This window comes from Protopterus annectens, chromosome 13.part0 (genome assembly GCF_019279795.1).
Source record: "Protopterus annectens isolate FY-2018-M chromosome 13.part0, PAN1.0, whole genome shotgun sequence".
Taxonomy (NCBI): Eukaryota; Metazoa; Chordata; order Ceratodontiformes; family Protopteridae; genus Protopterus; species Protopterus annectens.
Genome location: NC_056747.1, coordinates 1,167,468,376 through 1,167,485,779, shown reverse-complemented (window position 1 = coordinate 1,167,485,779; position 17,404 = coordinate 1,167,468,376). Strand labels below are relative to the sequence as shown.

Sequence of the window (17,404 nt, the reverse complement as noted above, 5' to 3'; positions counted from 1 at the left end):
CAGTCAAGCCAGACAGGTACTACAGGGTCCCTGACTCTCATAAATTTCTATACAAAAACCCCGCTGCAGACCCAGAAACAATTTCTCAGGGTCCTAAAGGGGTTAAGGCTTCCACTGCCAAAAATCCTGTCCCCTCAGATAGGGATTCCAGAGCTCTGGACAGATGGGAGAAAAAAGTTTACACTTCTGCTACTTTAGCTGTAAGAGCTTTAAACTGTCAATTTCACATGCTTAAATATCAACAGTACCTCATGCCATTGTTAAAACAGAAAATGGTTTCAAATACAGAAAGTCCTGACAGTAAGGAAATGCAGGATTTATTGCATGCAGTTGAACAAGTGGGAAAGCACACTCTGCAATGTGGTTTTGATTCATTAGAGGCTTCTTGTAGAGCCGCAGTTACAGGCTCTGTTATTCGAATACATGCTTGGTTGAAAGAACAAAGTTTAACCTGACCATGTTAAAGTAAAATTAGTGGATGCTCCATTACAGCATGATACTTTGTTTGGTGTTAAGGCAGAAGAAGTGTTAAAGAAAATGGAGGATAAAGCAAAGTCAATGCAGACAGTGAAAGATTTCTTACAGGTTCAACCACCTAGATTTAGCAGAAACTGGCCTTCAAAAAATTGGTCCTTTCCAGTGTCAGGCCACAAAGAGGCAGATACAGACGCCCAAGAGGCAGATCTCAGCTCCAAGGCTCCTACAGACCTAAACAATGGGGTGCTTCAGCCCCCAAAGGAGGGGAAGACAAAGCACAACCTTATAGGAAACAGTCCCAATGACTTCCCTCTGCAAATGCCAAGTACTTACCTGTTGACAGCACCCCTGGGGGGAAAGCTAGCACTTTTCTCAAAAAACTGGCACATGATCACCCAGGACCAATGGGTGCTGAATATTGTTTCTCATGGTTACAGGTTACACTTCTACACGCTTCCAAAACCAAAAATGTATGCCAGATCTGCCACAAAACCAATGGGCAGAGGCACAATAACAGATTGCTGCTCTTATGGACATGGGAGCTATTCAATAAGTTCCACAGCAAGAACAGGGACAAGGATTTTACTCAAGACTTTTCTTAGTACCCAGAAAGGACAAAGCCTGGAGACCAATACTGGACCTGTCAATCCTAAATACTTTCCTGGATTCAAAATGTTAACACTATAGCAACTTCTGCCCATGCTGGGCTAGAAAGCTTGGCTAGTTACTTTGGACCTCATGGAGGCATACCTGCATGTCCCAATCAGACAGTCTTGCAGAAGATACCTCAGATTCATAGCAGGCTCAATGCATTACCAGTTCTCTGCACTGCCCTTTGGCTTATCTCCTGCGCCCAGGGTCCTCACAAAATGCCTGGCACCAGTAATTGCATTTTGCAGACAAAATGAAATTCAAATATATCCCTACTTGGATGACTGTCTTATTCAAGCAGAGAGCAAGGACATTCTTCTAAAGCACCTGGCGTTTGTAAAAAGATTGCTAATTTGCCTAGGGTACACAGTAAATGAAAAGAAATCAAAACTAGTGCCCTCTCAAGAGAGAATATTCCTGGGTGCAAGCTTAAATACAACTGCCCAGATGGCTCATCTCATGCCAGACAAACAAAGGCAACTGACTCATTACTTTCAGATGATGGCAACAAAAACCCAGCTCCCTGCAAGAAAACTTCTGCAAGCCCTGGGCTTCATGGCATCCTGCATTCTACTAATTCCATATGCAAAACTGCATATGAGGAAACTACAATGGTATCTAAAAAGTGTTTGGGACTCAGCATTGTCACAGCCTGGAGACGATCATAACTTTAATTCCCTGCCTACAACAGGAGTTTCGATGGTGGTCCCAGGCCTGTCACCACAACAAGGGACAGCCTTTCACCTTACACACAGCCAGGCAGACAATAACAACGGATGCATCAGATTATGCCTGGGGAGCACATATGGCAGGAAAATGTATTCAGGGCACGTGGCCCAAGGAACAAATGCATCTTCACATCAATCAAAAAGAGATGCTAGCTGTACAGAATGCCCTGACAGCCTTCAAGGACCTAATACATCCAGGACAACTATCAATAAAGATGGACAATACCACAGTTATGTGGTACATAAACAAGCAAGGGGCCACACAATCCTACCCCCTATGCAGACAAGCCATGACTTTGTGGAACACAGCACTGACCTGTTAAGTACATCTGCAGGCACAATTCCTGCCAGGAACAAAAAATACACTGGCAGACGAACTAAACAGAAATCTCATGGATCCTCACGAATGGAAGCTAAATCCACAAGTGTTCAGCATGATAACGAGGAAATGGGGGACGCCCAGACATGGATCTTTTTGCCTACCCTCACAATTACCAAATACAGAAATTTTGCACAAGAACTTATCACTCTCAAGCATGGAAAGTGGATGCTCTATCATTCAGCTGGAAAGGCCTGACAAGTCTATGCCTTCCCTCCAATGCCTCTTCTCACCAAGGTGCTACTAAAAGTCAGACAAGAAAGGCCAAAAATGATCCTGATTGCACCAGACTGGCCACGCCAGCACTGGTACCCAATCCTAAAGAGTTTGTCTCCAGGCCCACCTTGGCTTCTACCTCAAATCCCTCATCTTCTGACACAACAAAACAATCAGATTCTGCACAGTCAACTCAGAACCTTAAACCTGGCAGCATGGCAGATAATGTAGCCACTCAGACTGCAACTCTCTCTAAAGCTGTTATGGATGTCATTTTAGAAGCCAGGAGGCCCAGCACTAGGAAATCTTATGCAGAAAAATGGAAGAGATTCTGTGCTTGGAACCAGGGACAAGGGCTCGAACCACTTGGCCCTAACATACCTCAGATTTTGCAATACCTAACTGAGATGCTGGACAAAGGCTCATCTTTCTCCTCTATTAAAATCCATGCCTCTGCCATTTCATCTCATTACAATATGGAACCTCCTATCTTTTCACATCCTCTACTACGACAGTACCTCAGAGGGGCAAAAAATATAAGACCCCCAAGGAGAGCACCAGTACCTACTTGGGACCTCAATTTTGTTTTAGAAAAACTCACACTGCCTCCTTTTGAACCAGCCAGCACAGTTGATCTAAAATTCTTGCCATGGAAAACTGCTCTGCTCCTAGCATTAACTTCAGCAAGAAGAGTCTCAGAGTTACAGGCATTGATGGCTGTGGAACCTTTTTTCATTTTTCATCAGGACAGGGTTTCTCTTGGGACAAACCCAACATTCATGCCAAACGTGGTCTCCAATGTGGCCTTAAAGCAAACCATTCATTTACCTACTTTTTACCCAAATCCTCAGAATAAAGGGGAGAGACTTCTGCATGCTTTGGATATACAGACAGCTACGATTCTGCTTGGACAAAACAAAAGATTTCAGAAAAAACTGAGCAACTGTTTGTAGCATATGCTGCAGGATCACAAGGAAAGCCTATTACAAAGCAGACAATCTCAAAATGGCTAGGACAATGCATCCACTTCTGTTATGCACAACATGGCAAATCAGTGCCTAATGACATTAGGCCTCATTCTACCAGAGCAGCAGCCACTACAGCAGCTTTCCTCAGAGTACCACCAACCAAAGACATTTTAGAAGCTACAACCTGGAGCTCAGTGCATACTTTCACCAAGCACCACCACTTGCCTCTCTACTCTAAATCCAGAGCAGGCTTTGCCACTGCAGTTCTGCATGGCTTGTTAGCCTCGCCAAATCCAATTTAGACCCAGCCACCCAACCTCCGCTTTGGGATTCTACCCAAGTGTAATGACTGCAACAGTGAAACACGAACATAGTACAGTTGTGTACCTACCATAAATGTAGATGTTCGAGTGTATTCACTGTTGCAGTCCAGGTTACCCACCCAACATCCCCCTCTTTTCGTTGTTGGGACATTTCTGTACTTCTCATCTCTATACTACCTATGTGGTGTATTTGCTTGTAGATGAAGGAAATGTTTATAGTCATATATGCATGTTTTTTGGCATAATTTTATCATTCCAGCCTTCCTATCTGGGGGCACCTGACATCTGAGGCAAGAAAAACTGAAGAAAATAGCGTCTGTTGCAACTTTTATACCCCTGGTGCACTGACGTCAAGGAAGAAGCGACAGCAACCGACGCCGGACCAAGACTTTGGAACTCGGGCTGACTGTGGGTCGCCTGCCAGCAGTATAATCCAAGTGTAATGACTGCAACGGTGAATACACTCGAACATCTACATTTATGATAGGTACACAACTGTACTTTTTGTATGACATAATGCAGTTTCTTAATGCATTTGTTTACTGTCCTTCATATTTGTGGGTAAAAATGTCTTACTGTGTCTTCTTCGTTTAATTTTTAGAATATCCTGAACATAACCAACAATAATTTCTACAGCATCCGCATTCTGTCCATCAATGTTGACATGCTGCACGTTAATACTGTGGTTGGACAAGTCAATAAAGAGGTCAAAATGAATATCAACCCTGTAACCACCAAGCAGGTAATACTGTAGCACTTCCCTAATGCCTCTGTTTAATATTTTAACTGAAATAATTTAATGTAGTGACTTAATGTAGGGGAGCATGCAATAATGTAAGAAGTGTTTCCTGGCTGTGGGCTTGTTTCTGTAAGACTGAAAAGTAGTGGCAGCCATTTGAGTAAAATATTCTCAGAAGAGAAAGAAAAAAAGAGGGAACTGTAACTGGAGGAAGCATCTGACAAACCAGATGCCCTCATCCTGATAGGATTTAGTTAAGATGCATCCGTAATACTTGTACCCATTCTGCATAGTAAGCCTGTACAGACTAATTCAGGAAGTAAAGGTGTTACATTTGTATTGCTGTTGTAAGTAGACAGACATGTCTTGGATAGAGAGAAATACAGAACAAATAGACCTGCTGTGTATACATGATGTCAGCTTGTTAACAGCAGAATTACTGATACAGGTGGGTAGTGTCAGTGGACAGCATGTTGTACACTTGCCTTTAGTGACAGGAAGATTAGGCTGTAGGATGTTCTTCATTCCACATTGCTGCAGTCCTAACTATTGGGTAGTCCGCTGTCCAGTCGGCCCGAATACCAAAGTATATGGCTGACGTCGGTCACGGCGCATTAGACTGACGTCAGTACGTCAGGGTACTAATGCGCATGACCGACGCCATATCCTCAGTCTTTTTTGCCGCATGGTCCGATGCAGAAGCAATTTTGCGAGTGCAGGTTGGCGTTCTGAAAGTTTCTGAAGTCAGAGTTTCAGGCCGAATCAAAGTTGGCTAAGTACCCGTTGGGGATTATTTTGGTTTTTCTTGCCTCAGTATTTAACCGGATGACAGAAAAAGTGAATAACTGTATTTCTTGTGGGAAACAGATACCTCATAGGGATTATCATACTTTGTGTATACCTTGTTTAGGGCCTGAGCACGGCGTTGTTGGATGCCGCTCTTGTGCTAGATTTAACAAACGCACTATTAAGAGAAGGTTAGACTGTGCCAGGTTAGTGTTTGGGAAGCGTTGTAATTATAAAATGCCCCGGATGCTCCGCCAAAAAGCGCAAGGACAAAGCAGCAAAGTTAGAGGGGAAGAACCGACAGTTCAGGCGTCGGTTCTTTGGAAGCTCAGTGGAGCGGAGGTTCTGCCAGGTGTTTCTTTGGAGTCTCAGGAGAGACTTTACTGTTACAGGATGTATCCTCTCAGGAAGTAGGCCAGGCTGAGGGGGCTTCTCAGGTGGCTGTTCTTCCCTCTCTTCCTAAGGTGGTTAGAGCCTCCCCCTCTGTTTCCAAGACTTCTTTGAGAGGCAGGCCTAGTGTAGCTTCAATGGGGGTTTCTCCTAGTGCTTCAGGGTCTTTGCCTAAGAAACATATGCTTAAAATGGCAGAGGATTTGATTACTATGATAAGAGGTTCTATGCCCCTCCTGATAAGAGGCCTAGGTGGAACCTGAGTTTGAGAGTTTTGAGCAATGTTCGAGGCTTCTGAGTCTTGACTGAAGACTTGCAGGAGTATCCTCCTTATTCTGATTCTGATGTGGATGATTCTACTCCTTGGCTTCCCTCCTGAGGATTTTTCATTTTCAGAGACTCTGCATTCCATGAGGGAGCATTTTAAATGGGAAGGTCAAGATTTCTCTGATTCCAGGAAAAGGCTTGGGGAATTCTTATTTTTACCCCAGCATAGGCCTTTAGCTATACCTCCTGTTCTGAATGTGGTGGAAGATGTTTTTGCAGAGGCTTCCCTGAATCCTGATTCTTTGCCTCCTGCCCCAGTTAAACCGGATAGGTATTATAGGGTGCCTGAAGCTCATAAGTATCTTTTTAAGAGTCCTAGGGCAGACCCGGAAACTGTCTCTCAGGGGCCTAAAGGTGTGAAGGCCTCAGTTGTTAAAAATCCTGTCCCTCCTGATAAAGAGGCAAGGGCTTTGGATAGATGGGGAAAGAAAGTGTATACTTCTTCCACTTTAGCCATGAGGGCGTTGAATTGTCAATTTCACATGTTAAAATATCAGAATTTTCTCCTTTCACAACTTAAATCTAAGGTGGATGCTCTGGCGGAAGGTATTGAGTGTAAAGAGTTGCAGGATTTAGTTCATGTGTCTGAACAGGTGGGTAAACATTCCTTGCAGTGTGGTTTTGATGCTGTGCAGGCCTCCTCGAGGGTGGCTGCCACTGGTTCTGTTCTTCGTAGGCATGCCTGGTTGAGAGATCAGAATTTAGCTGAGCATGTTAAAACGAGGATTTTGGATGCTCCTTTGCAGTCTGATGTGTTGTTTGGTTCACCTGTGGAAGCAGTCTTAAAGAAAATGGAGGACAAGGCTAAGTCTATGCAAACTGTTAAGGATTTTTTGCAGGTGCAGCCTCGGAAGTTTAGTAGAAATTGGCCTTCTAAGGGATGGACTTATCCTGCTTATGATTCCCAGTCTAGGGGTAGGTCTAGACGTGGTAGGGGCAGAGCTCAGGGTTCCTTTAGGCCTAGGACAGGAGTTCCCCTGCTCAGACTTCTAGTGAGGGCAGGGGTCAGTCCTTTCGTAAGCAGACCCAATGACCTGCCTTTCCAGCTGCCAGTTCATTCTCGCCTGGCAGCACCTTTGGGAGGAAGGCTGTCTCTTTTCAAAGAAAATTGGGATTTAATTACCCAAGACAGATGGGTTCTGGATATCATTCACCACGGTTACAGGTTTTATTTCCATACCTTGCCTCCTTTCAAAGGCATGCCAGACATTCCTCCTCTACAAAGAACAGAGGCTCACAAGCAAATTTCTCTGTTGCTCCAAATAGGGGCCATTCAGCCAGTTCCTGTACCAGAAAGAGGCCTAGGATTTTATTCTCGCCTGTTCCTAGTTCGAAAAAGGGGAACACGTGGAGACCAATTTTGGATTTATCTATCCTCAACACTTATCTGGACATTCCCAAGTTCAAAATGTTGACGTTACAACAGCTTTTACCTCTGCTGGGCAAAGATCACTGGATGGTAACTTTAGATCTCAAGGAAGCTTACCTTCATGTGCCTATAAGACTAACTTGCAGGAAGTATCTGCCGAGCTGGAAATTCTCATTATCAGTTCTCTGCATTGCCCTTTGGCTTATCTACTGGCCCCAGAGTATTCACAAAGGTTCTGGCTCCAGTGATAGCTTACTTCAGGCTAAAAGGAATTCAAATCTATCCTTACTTGGACGATTGCCTGATTCTGGCTCAAGAAAAGGAAGATCTTCTACAGCATTTGGAATATGTCATAGCAGTGCTAAGATGCCTAGGGTATTCTGTGAGCGAAATAAAGTCCAGTCTAGTACCCTCTCAAGACATGTGCTTTCTGGGTGTGAGACTGAATACAGCAGCCCAGATGGCCTTTTTAACCCCGGACAAACAAAAGAATCTTTCCAGTTACTTCCATCACCTATCTCTTCAGTCCGGGCTGACTGCAAGGACAGTCCTTCAAGCCTTAGGGTTCATGGCATCTTGTATTCTGGTGCTTCCCAATGCCAAACTGCATATGAGGAAGCTGCAATGGTATCTCAAAATGTATGGACACAGCACTGCCAGGATTTGGACACTGTCATTCAAATAATACCTTGCATTCAAAAGGAATTTTGTGGTGGGCTCAGGAATGTCACCTAAACAAGGGACTCTCTGTGACCCGGCCAGAGGAGTCAGATTCTAACGACAGATGCCTCAGACATTGCTTGGGAGCTCATCTAAATGGAAAGTGGATACAAGACAAGTGGCCTGCCAGACTACAGCATCTACATATCAACATGAAAGAGATGTTAGCAGTCCAGTTTGCATTAATGGCTTTCAAGGAATTACTTCTTCCAGGGCAGGTGTTGATTCTAACAGACAACACAACTGTCATGTGGTACATCAACAAACAAGGGGGAACACATTCTTACCCATTGTGCAGGCAAGCAATGATTTTATGGGAGACTGCGCTCAGCTTGCAACTAACTCTTCAGGCAAGGTTTCTGGAGCACAGAACTCCTTAGCAGATGTGTTAAGCAGACAAATCATGGATCCCCACGAGTGGAAACTGGATCTTCATGTATTTCAAAAATTGACAGTGTCATGGGGAACTCCAGACATAGATCTGTTCGCTTCTCCACAAAACCACCTGCTGCCAAAGTTTTGCACAAAGAGGTTTCATCACACAGCTTGGAAAGTGGATGCTCTTTCTTTCAGTTGGAAAAATCTTCATGTGTATGCGTTTCCACCTCTGCCTCTTCTTCCAATGGTGCTTCTAAAGGTCAGACAAGACAAGCCAAGGATGATTTTAATAGCTCCAGATTGGCCTCGGCAGCACTGGTACCCATTACTGAGGAGTCTGGTAAGGAAGCCTCCATGGCCTTTACCTTTGATTCCACATCTGTTGTCTCAGAGGGACGGTCATCTGCTCAATGTCAAGCTTCACTCTCTTCATCTAACAGCCTGGCATATTCTGTTTTGAAAGACTGCAGGTCTCAACTTCCTCAACAAGTTTTAAATGTGATTATGGAAGCCAGAAGACCTAGTACAAGGAAAGTGCATGAAAAATGGAAGAGATTTTTATTTTGGAGTGCAGCAAACAATTTGGAGATTTCTGAGCCTAATTTGAGTGTGGCTCTTCAATATCTTACTGAGTTATTGGGCAAAGGTTTGTCTTTCTCTTCCATTAAGATTCATGCTGCAGCAATTTCAGCTCACTATGATTGTGACCCACCATTGTTTTCGCATCCTTTGTTCAAGCAATTTCTTAGAGGGGCAAAGAATATAAGACCCCAGAGCTCCTACTCCTGCTTGGGATCTCAATTTTGTGTTGGAGAAACTTACTCTACAACCTTTTACTGCTGAATTGAAATACTTGTCATGGAAGACTGCTTTTTGTTGGCCATTACTTCTGCAAGAAGGGTTTCTGAGTTGCAGGCCCTTATGGCAGTGGAGCCTTTTTGATTTTTCATAAGGATAGGGTATCTTTACGTACTAATCCTTCCTTTATGCCTAAGGTGGTTTCTAGTGTGGCTTTAAACCAAACTATTCATTTGCCTACTTTTTATGCAGAGCCCCAAAATAAAGGGGAAAAGATTTTGCACACTTTAGATGTACACAGGCAATTGCGTTATTATTTGAGCAGGACTAAGGATTTTAGGCAGTCTCAGCAGTTGTTTGTTTCTTTTGCTTTGTGTTCACAGGGCAAGCCTGTGTCAAAACAAACTATTTCTAGGTGGATTGGGTGTTGCATTGCATTTTGTTATTCCCATCATGGCAAGGAGATTCCAGCTGGGATTAGGCCTCATTCCACTAGGGCTACTGCCACTTCAACAGCATTTCTAAGGGGGGTGGCAACTAAGGATATTCTGGAGGCAGCTACTTGGAGTTCAGTGCATACTTTCTCTAAGCATTACCACCTTCCTCTCTATTCTAAGTCTAGGGCTGGTTTTGCCACAGCTGTTTTGCAAGGCATATTATCAGCTCCTGCTTCCTTATGATTTGCCAGCCTCCCTTACCTCTGCTTTGGGATTCTACCCAATAGTTAGGACTGCAGCAATGTGGAATGAAGAACATAGTACAGTTTTGTACCTACCATAAATGTAGATGTTCGAGGATCCACATTGCTGCAGACCCTCCCTCCTTCCCCTGTGTTTAGGGGTGGTTGTGTAGGTGAGGTTATATTCTGGTACTTTTGTATATATTGTATATATTTTTGGTGCAGGTATGTTTGGTGTTTTTGGTTTTGGCCTTGTCTTTTTAGGTCTTCTGACATCTGGGGCAAGAAAAGACTGAGGATATGGCGTCGGTCATGCGATTAGTACCTGGGCGTTCGCTCGTCCGTGCGCCGTGATTGACCGACGCCAGCCATACTTGGTATTATTCGGGCCGACTGGAGGCGGACCCAATAGTTAGGACTGCAGCAATGTGGATCCTCGAACATCTACATTTATGGTAGGTACAAAACTGTACTTTCTCTTCCTGAGCAGACAACTGCATTATGCTGAGGTGCATTGGTATAGACAGGAAAGGGAAGCAATATTGTCTAACTGTAGCCCTAAATACCCTACAGCCTTCCTTTAGGATTCCAAAAGAGATCTGGCGTCATAAAAAGAAATTTTCTGTGAAGTCATAAAGGGATGCAACCATAGCTTTCCAAACTCACATCTGATTGTCAGATACCTTTAGTGGTTGCTTTTGCTTTGGAATTCATCTTTCTTGAGAGAATACATTAGAAGTCCCCGCCTGATAAAAGTGCAGATTTAAGATTATGATTGGGAAGGTAAAAACCAGAAAGTAGCCTTAATGAGATATGATTAAAGTTGCATATTTTTCCCACTGTCCCCGAGATTCATTCTGTTTTCCTTGGTAGAATCTTGAACTGAACTGATTATAGAATGCAGTTGTTTCTGGAAAATCAGTGGCCTTATTTTTAACAAAGTATTAAATATTGTTAGTTTTTGGGTCATCCATTAAAACAGGTTTCTGTTTGTTGAACCTGTTTTGACCTCAAGTATTTTATTTGGTGGGCGTCCAAGATGGCTGCACACTGATCAACAGCATGATGTCATCTCTCCAAGTGTAAAAAGAGAAACTGAGAAAAAGGAGTGCCTTTGAAAATGTTTTTTGCTAAAATTCAGTTACTGGCTAATAAAAATACACCACCTGGATGCCAGCAAAGAAGAAATTTGGAAAACCTGAAAGAAAATCAACCAGAAAGGTGAAGAGAAAACATGGTCGGAGAAGGAGTCTGCAGCTATTAAGCAAAAAGCAGTTCAAGCTTCAGCTATGGTACAGGAGTTGGCTTCCAACAATTTAGAGGAAAAAAATAAATCAAATGTACTCAGAGGTGATTAAATTAAATAAAACATTGAAAAAATACATTAATTCAAACAAAAATGGCTGGAAAATTGAAGCTTTAACTAGCCATTCAGATAAACTGATAAAAATAGCAAAACTCCATAGGCTGGCATGAAGAAAAAAACTGACTGAATGTCTTTTAATTCTACTGTTTTTCTAAACTGTTCTTCTTGAGAAACATCAACGCATAGAAAACCTGAGATTTTCTGCTGTACAAAAGAAACTGCAATGAATTTACTGTATTAATTTTATGAAAGCACAAATAAGCAACTGATCTGGTGTTCTATAGCAGAATGTGTTAACTGAAAGGGCACGTCGATTTCAAACCTGGCTATAAGAAAAAAGCTGAGGCCTGTATTAGTAAAGATGCAGTAGAAAGAGTTGATCCTGACAAAATTGTGGCAGAAGGACAAAGTATGGAAACAGCAGAATGTTTTTAGAAAATGATTATTCACAGTACACCAAACAGAAGAGAAACTAATTTATCCCAGCAATCAGGGAATGTTGAGAGGCAGGTTTGACATACTGCAAAGTCTTTCTCAAGTCTGGAACTTCCCATTCCCCTTCTTTTTTTCCCAGTCTTCCTGTGGTCAAGACATCCGTACAAACCCCCTGAACTTTTTTTTCAGCCACATACAATATGGTAATTCCCAAAATACCTGTCCTACATATGAAAACTGTGGCATAATAAATGATTTTAAGATTAAAACTCTCTGATCTAAATCTAATTGTAACCCTGTTCACTTAAGCAGCTGTGTTTTAACCTTTTCTGCTGTAGGGCCTAGCCAAATGCCCAAATATCTAATCTCTTCTGGCTCTTAATTATTGTCCATTCATTGTTGCACTTGCTCTTCTTCCCACTTCACCCTTTCTATATCTTCCTTCTTCATAATTTACTTTATATACCAAAAACTTTCCAGAGGTCTGCAAGATCTGCCCAATCCTTTCCTTATTTTGCTCCCATTTACCACTGTCAGAAACACATCGTCAGGATGTAGTGTTAATTTTCCTCTAGTGTTTCTCATTTATATCCTTTCACCATCTTCTTTCTTGTACTCTCTGCTAGGGGGTCCAGATATATTACAAACAATATGGGGGAGAGAGAACAACCTTGTCTTGTCCCCTTCTGTATCTTCATTTCCTGTAACAATGCTTCCCTTATGTATACATTTGCTGTGGGCTCCTTGTAAATGCTGCAGAGCACCCTTATTCATCTTTCCATAAAACCTCATCTCTCCAATAAAGTAAACGAGTAAATGCATCTCGCCCTGTCAAATACCTTTTCAGAATCTAATGATACCAGTGTCAATTCCCTTTTCTGCTGTTACTTCCTCCATTAACAACAGGATTTGAATCAAATTATCTGTAGATCTGATGTTGCCAATTTTCATTCATCCTCAACAAATGGGTCTCAGATCCATGGTCAGATCCAACTTGGCCATTACTACAGCTCATGGAAACCTTCAAGCTCTCCCTATACCCGTAATGCATTTGCCGCCCTGTTACCTTAGATGTCATTTGCCGCTTTCACGTTCAGATATGGTTCCAGTCAAGTTTCTTTTTATAAGCTAAGTGAACTTTTTCTTCAATTCTTTTTCTATTAGCTTAGCATTATTTCCATTTCTGACTCTACCCTTGTGGTCTTTCCAGTTTCCTTACTCTTTAAAAAAAAAAAAAAAAAAACATTTTTCTCCCCTGCCCTTTATCTGTACTGTAGATCTTTATTTTGTTCTGTGTGTCTATTTCCTTCTCTCTCTCTCTCTGTTTTAATGATTATGGCAAAGAAGGGATTCAAAAAATGTAGAGAGTACGGGCACAAAATGTCGTTTTCAGATGAGCATTCTCTGTGCCTGTATTGGTTGGATCCAGAACACCTAAATGAGGGATGTGAGATATGTGGGGTTTTTATTCCTTGGGTGCTAACAGAAAGAAAGAACAAATTAATATTAAAAGTTCTGTTGCCCTCTTCTTTTTTGCAGGCTTTGCAGAGTGATCAACCTTCAACGTCTAAGCATAGGGACCATTCCAAGAGGCCCTGATCAGCTGAGTTTTTTTCCTCCTCAGAGCTGAAGAAAAGTGTTCCAAGATATCTGATCCCACCTCACCTGCTACCTTGAAGGTCTTTAATTTGAAGAGAACTCTTTCAACGGAGTTGAAGAAAAAGTCTACGTTGGATTCAAGCCTTTGAATCTGATACATTGGCCTCTAACATTTTACTCCCCATCCATTGACCTGGGTCTGTACTGACTACCTTCTCCTTTCCTGGAGAGACATTCTAGACCTGTCTCTATTGTGTCCTCACGTTCCTCCAGAAGCCTTATTGAAGCAGATGTGGTGAAGGATGGTGAGACAGCTGGTCACAGAGCAGATTCAGAAGGGTGCATTGCTAGTCCTGACCCAATCAGATTCAGGACTGTGTCTAGTTTCCAGCCCTCCTTAGAATGATCCTTTAGTTTTGGATCCGAGTGTTCCGAGTCCATCTGGGTTGGATCCGAGGAGGTTGGTCTCTTCGGATCTGATAATGACCTTGAATTCCTCCGATCTGATGTATTTGATCTGGAGGGCTTCTGGAGCCGAGGCTTCCACGTCGGCTCTGGGGGGGGGGTTGGGTGGACACCGATGTTTTCAGAGCCTTCTGTCCGCTCAGAGATTTGGCGCTGGACAGTTCAGTTTCGGCTCTCTCCTCAGTCGGCCGACCTGTGGGAGGTAGAGAACTGGTGAACCAGAGACCCTTGTCCTCTTCTCCTTGCTTTCCTCCTCCATGGGGAGGTCTGCTTTCAGAGTGGTACAGAGGGTCTTCTCTGAACCTTCAGGTCAGACTGGTCCTTCCCCCTTGGATCCACCCCAGTCCACCCAGCTGAGTTTTACCATGTGATCCTCACCATTCAACACCATAGGGACAGCCAGCCCAGCACTTCCACTCGACCCAGGCTGGGATCCCTAGCTCTTCAGATACATCTTCAGACCATCCTACTGAAGAAGTCCCTCTGAAGAGACAGTGTAAGAGGAAACACTTGGACTCACCTGAAGAGTGTTTTACCACTTATACTGACTTCGATGAAAGAGAGGTCCCCCAACCCATCACCAGAAAACGTCTCCTTCGGAGACATCCTTGAGCTCCTGAAACAAAAAGGGTGGTTGGTCTGCTCACAACCCTTCTTCTGAGGAGTCCGCATATCTGGAAGCTTTTGGAGCTGGCCTATCTTCCTCCTGGGTGACTGCCTCCTAATGAATTAAATTTAATTTGTCAAAAGGCATGCTAGTAACTGGATTCGGTTGAGCCTATTCCAAAGAGACCTGACAAAATTATGACACCCCAATAAAAAGGCAGTATTGGGGTAAGAGTGTACTCTTACATGATGTCATGGTTGTGGCACCGACCACTAAGAAAGAACTTGCTGAGGAGAGTTAAACTTTCCATCCTCCCAACAGAGTGCCCAGGTCGATGGACAGACTGGGGAAGCGAGTCTACACTTCAGTGACATTTGCTATCCGTTCACTGAACTACCTGGCCCATTTTACGAGGCTGCAAAGGGACTTACTCAAGAAACATGCTGGAGGGATAGGTTCCTGACCCAGTGATTCCCCAGACTCTGGAATAGACTGCCCATACGTGTCAAGCAGAGCGCCTCTTTGGCCCTCTTCAAAAGGAACCTTGACTATTGGATGGGAGATGGGAAATTCACCCCAGGGATCACGTCAGTCACCCTGCTAGACAGGGGTCCAGGGAAGTAAATATTGTGGTTAGAAATAGCCAGGGAATTGTTATGGCTAAGCTTGTATAGGCCCTAAGGCCGATAGCCTAGTACCAACCTATAAACTTTCCAGTACATTGGCAAGGATCACTACTGAGGAGGTTCAGGCTTCTGTGGCCCCTCAGTTGACTATCTTAGAATCTGTAGTAAATTCACCCATGCGGCTTTTATCCAATGCAACAGGGGGTGCCGCACAGGCAGTGGGTTCAGGCTTAGCCGTGAGGAATTAAGCCTGGATGCGCCTGTGCGACTTTGTGGAGTCTTTTAAGTCTTCATTCATCAAGGCTCCATTGGACGGATCTTTACTGTTTGGCCCTACAGTAAGAGAGACACTTTTCAGGTTTGAAAAAGATGGGAAGATGCTGTCTGCCATTGGAGTACATTTTTTGACCCCCAACAAACCTTTTCAAGGAATCAATGAGGGGATCGTAAGATGTGGTATAGAAAGTCTCAGGGCCCCTTCCCTGATGCACGTGGAGACAGTTGTCCCAGAGGCAGAGGGGGAAATGGCAATTATAGAAGATATCCACAAGGCAGAGCAGCCCTGTAAAATAATGGGTCCAAAGATACCTTCTTTGAGAGACCCTATCATCGCTTCTGAAGGGAGGCCCAATTGCCATCCTCTGGAGGCAGCTGGGGGACATTTTCTTCTGCACCAAACAGCCTGGCTAAATTTAACGGATGATACCTGGGTGCAGAGAATTATTACCAGACGTTATTGTATACCCTTCTTCCTCCCGCCACCATTATTGAGCAAGCTCCTGGATGTTCCACCCATTCAGCTGGAAACCGCAACTGTACAGATATATCAGTTGCTAGAAAGAGTCATCTAAGATGTCCCACCAGAATAGATAAGATCTGGTACTTACTCAAGATTCTTTTAGTTCCAAAGAAAATGGGGCTGGAGACCAATTTTGGATCTCAGCATGTTAAACAAATCAGTCATGCATACAAAGTTTCAGATGGTCACGGTACAGTCCATGCTACCCTTTCTGGGCAGGGCGATTGGATGTGCTTGATAGACCTCCAGGATGCATACCATCACATAAAGATGAACAGAAGATCCAGGAAGTACATTTTCCTCCAAGTGGGAGCCAGTCACTTCCAGTTCAGGGCACTGCCCTTTGGTCTCACCTCGATCCCCCTCCCAGGATGTTTACCAAATGCATGGCATTGGTGGCAGCTCACTTGAGACTGCAGGGAATCCAGGTGTTGCCTTATCTGGACAACTTGGCTCATCATTGCCCCAACCAAGTATCAACTGGTACAAGTGACAGATCAGGTATTAGACCTGTTCGACCCTGAGAATTGCCATAAATCATCAAAAGTCACAATTACAACCCACCCAAAGGCTAGAATTCATTGGTGCAGTCTTCGACACATCTTTGATTCCATCACTTCCTTTACCTCGACTTCACAACATCAGAAGTCAAACCAGAAAGATCATTTGCAGTTCAAAGATATCTGTCAGTGTTACAAGCCTTGGGTTCAGCAGTGGCTATTACTCTAGTACCCCTGGCGAGGTACCATATGAGAGTTCTCCAGTGGATGCTACTAACCCAATGGTCCTACCTTACTCACCCTATGTCTTCAAGGATAACACAAACTTGCAAGGACTACCTTGCAAGGCGGATTCAGTCAGATCACCCTCAGCAAGGTCGCCCATTCACCTCACCCCAACCCAAGGCCGTAGTGACTATGGACACTTCCCAGATAGGACGGGGGGGCATTATCTGGGAAAGAAGTTCAAGGCACTTGGCCATCCAAGGAGGCCAACCTGCACATAAACATTCTAGAAATGAGAGCATTTCTGTTAGCACTGCAAGCATTTCAAGGCTCCCTTCCTGTAGGAACAACTGCAATCCAAACGGACAACGTCAGTAGTTTGGTATATCAGCAAACGAGGAACCTGGTCTTATCCCATTTGTTGAGAAGGCCTCAGTGTGTGGCAGTGGGTGATAGCCCTATTCGCTTTCTGGTTGCAATGCACATTCCAGGGAAGTCCAGTGTGGTAGCAGACAAACTCAGCAGGTCCATTCTGTTATCTCACGAGTCCACCGAGTAGCGGAAATGATTTTTCTTCAGTGAGGCCAGCCCTGCTGTGACCTATTTGCATCCTTTTGAGCAAATGCAGCAGCTTCTTTGCCCTAATCCCCCCCCCCCGCAGGGTAAGTACTGAGGGATGCTGTTTGCCATGATTGCCCCCCCCCCCCGGTCTGTTGTACACCTATCACCCAAACCCCCTTGCTTCCAAAGTTTTTATAGAAAGTATCCAGATTGAAGACCAGAGTAATCCTTTTTGCTCCTTACTGCCCTTGACAAGTGTGGTTCTCATTCATTTGGCCTCACCTCCTATTACC

At 43.9% G+C, this 17,404-nt stretch overlaps 1 protein-coding gene across 2 annotated transcripts in view; it reads left to right on the top strand.

Moving 5' to 3' along the window:
- Window positions 1-17,404, top strand: part of TMEM106A (transmembrane protein 106A) — a 759,441-nt gene that overhangs the window by 575,212 nt on the left and 166,825 nt on the right. For both annotated transcript variants that reach the window (XM_044055169.1, XM_044055170.1), the window contains exon 5: window positions 4,344-4,484. In XM_044055169.1, the coding sequence (XP_043911104.1) occupies window positions 4,344-4,484 (141 nt within the window). The remainder of the gene's footprint in view (window positions 1-4,343; window positions 4,485-17,404) is intronic.